At 42.3% G+C, this 9,094-nt stretch overlaps 1 protein-coding gene across 1 annotated transcript; it reads left to right on the top strand.

Annotated features, from left to right (window-relative positions):
• Positions 1–1,962: 1,962 nt before the first annotated feature.
• Positions 1,963–8,826, top strand: LOC137795833 (muskelin-like; the record flags this gene model as incomplete). Its single annotated transcript, XM_068593332.1, has 8 exons — positions 1,963–2,084; positions 3,145–3,214; positions 4,896–5,038; positions 6,024–6,112; positions 6,884–6,993; positions 8,064–8,256; positions 8,413–8,529; positions 8,761–8,826. Coding segments are annotated over exons 1-8 (868 nt in total), but the record flags the coding sequence as incomplete, so codon positions are not given.
• Positions 8,827–9,094: the final 268 nt, after the last annotated feature.

A 9,094-nucleotide genomic window follows, 5' to 3' on the forward strand; every position in this document is an offset into this window, starting at 1 on the left:
AAATCCAAAGCGCGTTTGTACATTAAAAGACATTTATTGTGTTTACACAATGTCAAATGTGACAGATGGTGAACAGACAATTGACTTGATAATCTGACCTCAAAGTCCATTCAGCAGCTGCTAATCATATCACGATCCTCTGCAATCGATTGATGAGGTTCTGTCTGAATTTAATTTTACATTACTGTATTTATTATTTTACATGTTGCCTCTTGCCACGCCATCATTAAAGATAATGAGTTAATTTAAAAGTTTAAATACATAAGCAAATGAGCACACAACATGATAATGATGCAGAATAGTTACAAAAAAATTCTGAATAATGATCTGGAAAGCTTTGTCCTTTGATACTTTTGCTCTTAGTAAAATGGACATCCATCCATTATCTTAACCACTTATCCTCATTAGGGTCGCTGAAGCCGATCCCAGCTGTCAAGGGGCGAAGGCAGGGTTCACCTGGACAAGTCGCCAGTCCATCACAGGACAGACATGTAGACAGACAACCATTCACGCTCACATTCACACCTACGGGCAATTTAGAGTCCAATTAACCTATGTCCAATTAACCATGTCTTTGGACTGTGGGAGGAAGCTGAAAAATGGACATCTGATACCAAATAAAATGTGTGCGAATTTAACGTAACATATATATATATATATATATATATATATATATATATATATATATATATATATATATATATATATATACATATATATATATATATATATATATATATATATATATATATATATATATATATACATAGTCTGTATATATAAGCATTGATATTAACTGTTTACATTTATATACTGCAACTGTTGATCTTCACAGGACGGGGGAAGAGCAACTTCCAGTAAAAAGAGGTCCAGTTAACTGGAATAAAGCTGCGATAACATTACTCAAGTGATGATTCATCCACACTGTGAGCAATCAGTGACTGGTCAAGTACTGAAACCCTGAGATCACCTGTAGAGGAGCTTGAAAAAGACGGACCACAGCATATGGGCTGCCTTTGTTTCAGAAAAGAACCACTGCAATATTAAACCGATCTGCAGGCCAATAATAGCTTGTACATAACATCTATTAATCCACTTTATGACGTGACAAGACAGGACACAGCACGGCGAGATAGGACAAGACGAGACCGGTCTTGAAAGGATGGGATACAATAGGACACGACAGGACAAGGCACAACAAAACAAGGCAAGATGGGGCCTGACAGGGCATGATAGGACGCTTGATTAATCCCTGAGGTGACATTCAAATGTCATTGGAGCGTAGCAGTGTGCAACATTTACAACAAAAGAGCTTGGCATCCACTTAGTACAGTTACCAAGATATCTCTGGCTGTGTGAACATTTACACATGTAAGCATGTACATTCACCAGATAAACATACAGTTTGTTCAACCAGCACACTCATTTCATCAATTCTTCTTCTCTGAAACTTAAGAACTTCCCATGCCTCTTTTTTAAAACAACGGTCTCTAAAATTTTCTGATGTGGACACTGTATCAATATGTTATCCCTCCAGTTATAAATGGTCCGCAACAAAAGAATTGGATTATCAACCACAGGACATGCAAGTAGTACTACAGAGCTCTTAATTAAATATATCCACTGTGTGGCAATTTAGTGACCCTCTTAAGATAACAGGCCTATCCACTGACATGAAGGGCCCTCTGGTGTCACTTGAATTTGAGCATCTGTCTTGAAGAGTGGTCCTGTGTCAAAATTATAATCCAAGACTTTTACTTTCCTAAAGTATTTTTAGCCTACAAAAGGCCCAGCGGCTTAATCTTGCTTTAAAGCAGGTGAATCTGGCCACAAAGTGACCGTGGAGGATGGTCCTATGCATCTGAATTATGTTTCTGGGAAGAGAAATAAGCTAGTCGATTCTTCCCTGTAGGAACAAAACAAAACAGGGTGTACTGTCTCTTTAAGGGCTGTCAGCGCTCGCCCCTTGCTTGCCGCCCGCTGCTTGTTATTTTCTGCAACAAGATGGCTGTCGTTCCTGAGAGCAGAGTTCTCACTTTCAGCGTTTTTAAATGGAGCTCTTACTCCTCGACGTATTTACCCGAGTGAGTAACACGCACGTTAGGTGGTCCAGCGTATGCGCTAGGTTTTGTGGACACGAGTGGACTTCTAACGTCTCAATGAACCAACGTTTCTCCCAGCCGGCCCGACTGGCCTAGCCCGTCTGCGAGCCAGCGAGCGTTAGCTTTGTTAGGGGCGTTTGGTGTTAATATGCCGTCGCCCCATGGTGATGGTGGTACTGTGAGACGTTTGTGGTATCTTTTTCAAAGAATAATCGTATGTTCGAGGAGATGACATTAGTCTATTTCTTTGTAACGTGTAGTTATTAAATGAGATCATTACACAGATAACAGGTAGTCTCTCGTGCAATGCCCCTCCGTTTAAGGCACACTTTGTTTACGCCAGTTATATATTTCCTTTTTGCTTGCTTTTTGGGTCAGCAGCCCTCATTACTTTGACCTGCCACTAGTTCAGAAAAATTCTTCCAGCCTCAAGCTGGTGACCCGTTATAACACGAATTTCTAAAGTGTATTTAGCAGGGTGAGGTCCGGCACCCTGCTTTGTAAAAAACGAACGTCCCCTTTACTTCGGCGCTAAAGAAACTAGCTGCTGTTATCTAACCGAAGCGCTCCGCTTTAGCAGCAACAGCTACTCCAGCTTGTTCCCCGGCTACTTGCTATTTGTGTTATAAAATTAAACGGTTTTATGGAAGAAGTACACAAAACACACTGTACATGACACAATTTGTATGCGAAGTCGCGCATAGTTTCAGAGCCTTCGCCTGTTGCTGGTTCAACAGTCGTACAGACACCGGTTAGCTGTGACTGATGTGAGCGAGCTAACAACAACTGTCCGCTAGCTTACACCAACTGAACTGTACTAACAAAGTGGACTGCAGAAGTAGCGTTCGTACTGCTAAACGGTTCCTTGCGGTTAGACCTAGTACACACACGCACACAACACAGTTATTCTGCCCCCATGGTGAACTGTGATCCCGTGTCATAACTCCCGTTGAACACTTTCTGCTGTGTCTCCAGTGTGTTACTGCTGTGATGTCCCACGGGGGATAAATGAACTCTATCTTTCTTTGTGGGTGTTTCTTAGGAATATCTTGGTGGACAAACCTAATGATCAGTCTTCCAGGTGGTCCTCTGAAAGCAACTATCCTCCACAGGTAGGCCCGCTGCTGCTTCTACAAACTGTCACTTTCCCTTGACTTGTGTGACAGGAGAGTCGTTGTTGTGCAAAATGAGAGAAATCTGTGAAAAGGTCTCAAAAAGGTTGAGACAGATTTTAACGTGGGCCAAGGATGGGATTGAGGAAGCATAGGGCTTAATGTGGATGGACAGAAAAATCATCAGACAGGTACTGAGTAGGACATTCCTTGATTATCAACCCACACTCATACGATTTTGTTGACTTATCAATTAGGTTATTTAATCAATTGAATTCTCCACAGAGAATTACACAAAAGCAAGACTTTAAATCTTGTGTGTACCAGAGATGTGTTCATACGTTTCTTTGAAGTAAGTCAGTCAGCAGGATAAAAGCACAAAAAGCAACACATCAACAAAAGAAATCTCAGTGGACTCAGACCAAAATGTTTGAGTCCACTAATTTATTAAGACTCAAAATCAATTAGTTACCACTGAGGGAACATGGGATGGTGAGGGAGCATGGGGTGCTGAGGGAACATGGGATGCTCAAGGAACATGGGTGCTGAGGAAACATGGGGTCAAGTAGTTTCTAATTGTGTCACTTGAATTCATTGACTGACTACAAGCAGAGTTTGTGGTTGGATCTGAAAGTATGTTTTGTATGGTAAGAGGAAATGAAGCATTTCACAGCAATGGTTAACCACTCACCAGGTTGAGTATGCCAGTCTCCAAATCCTCTTGGCATTTATCTGTCTAGTAAAGCAGGTAGGTGGCATAGTCAGGGCTGAGAACAATATACAAATACACAGGAGGACTTGATAGGCAGAAGTTTTAGTCTGTATTTTTTTTCTATCTCAACATTATTTGCTTAAAACTAAAATTCAGATGTGCAGCAATTAATTACAATGTCATTATTTAACTATTTCCTGTGCATGTCCTGACTGTTGGTATTTGCCAGTATCTGTTTTCAAAAGCAATATTGGTCTGAGAACTGAAATGCTTAGTTGAGTCAAGCTAAAGAATAGCTATCAATCTTTCATGAGTCATTCAGATATTTGTATATGCTGATATGTACGTGGTCATTTAATAATTTCTCGCTTATAACAACTGGAGCACAATCAAAACACCATAGTACTTAAAAAACAAAACAATGAAAAATGTGCCTAAGCACGTTGACTCGTGACCAACTGGGGCCAATGATCAATGCCTCACAGGGGAGTCGGGAAGTCTTTTCCCTTGATTATAGAGGTTTATGTGGCAGGACTCATGAGTGACATTGGTCTTCATTAAAGTTTCATCCAAGTCAGCTCAATATTGATGAAGAGGACTTGGACTGATGTAATATATGTCTCTAATGAGTGAAAACATTGGCCCCCGGGGCTTGTTAAACGTCTGCTTCCATGTACCGGCTGGTTGTCTCTCCACTGGCTCTGGCCTGATGGCCGCTAAGTGATTTGTCAGTAGATTTCCTGGCTTGTTAGAGCATCAGTGACTTGTGGACGTGGCACATAGAATGTGTGCAACTCCACTTACCTGACTCAGTAGCTGGACCCCGCTGCAGTCATTATAATAAGACATCGAGCCGGCGGCCGGAAACATAGGCGGCTTCCCGCAGTCCGCCACACACTGCTGGAATCATAACTCTTCTCTTGGCCTTCAGGATTTTTTTGATGACTGCTGTCTTTTTCTTCTCTCCAGTTTTTAATCTTGAAATTGGAAAGGCCGGCGATTGTTCAGAGCATCACCTTTGGAAAGTATGAGAAGACTCACGTGTGCAACCTCAAGAAGTTTAAAGTGTTTGGTGGGATGAGTGAAGAAAACATGACAGAGCTTTTGTCCAGGTGAGATGCGAAGCCAGGTTATTTCTCAGTGATTATTACAGTTGGATGCAGTGACAATTTACAATGGTTTGTGTGTGTGTGTGTTTGTGTTTCTGGGATGTTTAACGCTGATGGTGGGAGTCGAACAATATGAAGGTTGGGGTAGTAGTACCAGCAATAACATCAATCTACTTTCCGCCACTGAATATAGTCCATCCATCCATTATCTTAACCGCTTATCCTCATTAGGGTCGCGGGGCGCTGGAGCCGATCCCAGCTGTCAAGGGGCGAAGGCAGAGTACACCCTGGACAAGTCGCCAGTCCATCACAGGGCACTGAATATAGTTCTTTATGATATCCAACGTTTTCCCTCTCGGTTGCTTCCCTCAGTCATGGTGGGCCGTTGGCAACACAGCAATAGTGCGTAATACCGACTGCGATCTTCATGTAATACCAGGTGATGGGTACTCGCCGTAGGTATCGCAATCAGGAGGACAAAGTTGGGTCAGTGTGTCCAGAGAATTTCTTTGGGCAGAATTGGTTGACTTTGTATTACATTTTTGTGATGGCGAGATCAAGAATTTCTGGAAAAGCTTTATTAGAAGTAGAATAAACAATTCCTTCTGCTTATTTATTCGTAGATCTGAATTAGATCACCAAGTCATGTTTAAAAAAAATAATAAAAATAATAATAGATGCTGATACTGGGTTTATTCTTCCCCAATACCATTCAGAACATGGAAATCTGAAATGAATGCAATCAGCACAGTAAAGTTATTTTTAATGGTTGATTTACAAAATCCAATTTCCCTCCATTACCAAACTGCCAAACTTTGTTAAAGAAGAAGAGGACAGAATATAACTGCCAATTGGTTAACAGCCAGATTTAGACAACTGTCCAAACTGTACGGGCATATGGACGCAGTTGGCAGCTCCACCAGTAATATCATTTGTGAAACAGCTGCGTCATCGTTGCTATTTTGCTTTTCTCCCCTCTCTCTTCCAGTGGCCTTAAGAATGATTACAACAAGGAAACGTTCACCTTAAAGCACAAGATTGATGAGCAGATGTTTCCCTGCAGATTTGTCAAAATAGGTGAGAGCTTGTGTGGTTTGTCAAGCATCTGTGGTTTTCAGAAGAGCTTTGATGTCACTGTGGGACGTTTTGAATGGTCTTCACGATACGCCATGTCAACATGAATTCAGAACCCCCGTCAACGGACAGCGACAAATGGTGACTATAGTGCCAGGAAACGTGTGAGAAACTCAGCAATATAACGCAATGCGTCAGCAATAAGTCCTTAATTTAAAAACTATCAAAGAAGCGCTTTAAAAAGTGGTTAAACTGTCTGTTGTCTCTTCTCAGAGGTGCTTTAAGTAGACTACAATCATATTATTGTTATCACGTTTGTAGAAGTTATTTACCTGAATTGTCTTATAGCTTTTAGGTGCTCAAAATATGAACGTATGGAGTTCTAAATGACGAGAGGAAGCAGGATAAAAATGCCCCACCTCCCCCCCCCACGCTGGCGTAGGCCTTATAGGATGTATGGTACTGTCCATGGTGCTGATCATGCAGTCGTCGCTGTTTTAGTGACTGTTTTGCACTGATAACCTAACTATGCAGACTGATTGTGTCTGCATAGTTGGGTTTGATAGTGCGACGCCACATAAGTTGCAATCAGGGGTCACAATAAAGTCAGAGTTTGTGTCGTCGTTAACATATACACAATTGTAGCCTAATAGTCTGACAATGCCCTGGTACTACATTATGGTGCCATTGGTAGTTTCTGTTGGTCTCAGATGAAAAGATACACAGCCAACATGTCTGTATTTTGACATCATCTTCTCTTGCTCTGTGTCTCAGTGCCTCTGATGTCTTGGGGTCCAAGTTTTAACTTCAGCATCTGGTACATTGAGCTGCACGGTATCGAAGATCCTGAAGTGGTGCAGCCCTGCCTTAACTGGTACAGCAAGGTAAGTCCCAACAACCAAACCAGGGAATGTAAAAGACAGTCAATCTCAGCAGAAACACATTAATAAAGTGTATTAACTTGTTTGATTATTAACCTTTTTATTTAAATTTAGCTCAATCAAAATGAACTGAATCTCAACCAAAATCACTGCATCATTACAAATTGCAGTTTGACTTCAGGTTGTGTTGGTCAACACTTTCCAAGCAATTGGTAACTTCAGGCAGAATGATCGGCCCACACCTCACAGACAGCCTCATGGCTCCAATGAAAGAGGCTTTAGTGGGCGGGGTGTTATTTTTTTTTTATGCATCAAGAACAATACATTTTTTATCAATCTGCAAAATCTATTTGTTTTTACTGATTGTTCTTTTTGATTTAGCAAGATAAACCTAACTTTTAAAATGGGCTAAATTCCAAATTCTAAATTATCCTATATTATCAATGTAAAGACATAGTGGAGACGCCCATTGTTTTAGTTTTTTTTAACTTTTGAAGGCTCGAGTTCGGCATTTGGGCCTTCTCTAAATTGGGCCTTCTCTAAATTCTTGCTTCATTTATAGCCGGTTCAGTCAAGCCGGCATGTTGATGCATGTTAGTCCTAGTGTGTGTGCGCCCCACTGGCTTGCTAATTGCCACCTTTTGCACTGTGTTTACAGCTAATAACACCACCCCGACCGACTTCATTGTCGTAGTACAATCCTGCGGTTCGCCCTCTGGTTATAACAGTTGGCTTTTTCAGCACCGCTGCTGTTGTTTGTGCCGTTAGCACTGTTAGCTGCTGGCCGCCGGCTCAGCTGTCATGTTGAGAGCTGTGTAGAGGCATCAATATTTATGCTCTGTATTTGGAATTTAGCACCTTTAAATTCATCTTTGCCGTCTTAAAAGATAAATTAGCTTTTTGAAACAAGCTTTTGGTGTTCATAAGTGTCACCTAAGTTCAAACGGGACTGTTGTCACACTTTAGTGAACTGCTCTAGACTCTATTTGTGGCTAACGGCTGTGGGTGGTGCTTGTGCAGGGATTTCAGCTTATCGCTGCTCTATTAATCTGCCTGCATCTCTTTCCTCGTAGTACAGAGAACAGGAAGCCATCCGCCTTTGCCTCAAGCACTTCCGACAGCATAACTACACAGAGGCCTTTGAGTCGCTGCAGAAGAAGACCCGGATAGCGCTGGAGCACCCGATGCTCACCCACCTGCACGACCGGCTGGTGCTGCAAGGAGACTTTGACGCCTGCGAAGAGCTCATAGACAAAGCTGTGAGAGGTTTGTGCCCAGCCTGATGGATTCTAGAGTAAAAGACGACTTCAGTCTTTATTTAGAATTGTCAGTGGTACCTTTTTTAATCTTTTTAAACTTTCTCCCTGGTTTCTCCGTTAATGGTGACCTTTGCCATATTCCATCCTCTTCTCTCCTCGCTAGACGGTTTGTTTAACCAGTATATCAGCCAGCAAGAATACAAGCCCCGGTGGAGTCAGATCATCCCGAAATGCAACAAAGGTACAAGCGCCCAAGAAATCAACCGAGACGACATGAACAGTGAGACCATCTCTTCGAGTGGGAGCTCTTCCCCATTTGTCGATCGAACGTTTGATAAACTGTGAAAGCTTTGTGGCCTCGTCGCTAAAGCCATGCTCCCCCTGTGCTCCTCCCATCGTACCATTCTCTATTCTCCACACTCCCTCTCTGACTTTCCTCCACGTCATCTTCCACCTCCCACGCTCACACGCCACCCTTTGTCTCCTCCCCCCTCTCCTCTCCTCTATGCAGGTGACGGCGACGACAACAGGCCCGGGATGAGGGGAGGACATCAAATGGTGATTGACGTCCAGACCGGTGAGACCCATGCAGCCAGTGTTATGACTCAGCTGTTTAGCCGACGCAATGACTCATAGAATCTACTCCGACTCCATTACCACTTAATGAATTAACCCTCCCTCCCCATCCCTCTCTTCAACCTCCAGCCCTTTCTCCTCCAAAAAAATAACTGGCCTGAGGGCATTTCTCTTCTGAGAGCACATGAATCACAACTTGTTTTGACAGAAACATACGGCTATTCACATGCAGAACCTGTTTAAAAAGCTTTGAGATTTTCTGTACTGAT

Source organism: Clinocottus analis, unplaced genomic scaffold (assembly GCF_023055335.1).
Source record: "Clinocottus analis isolate CAN_PGR_092001 unplaced genomic scaffold, fCliAna1.0.p SCAF_299, whole genome shotgun sequence".
In the NCBI taxonomy this organism is placed as follows: Eukaryota; Metazoa; Chordata; class Actinopteri; order Perciformes; family Cottidae; genus Clinocottus; species Clinocottus analis.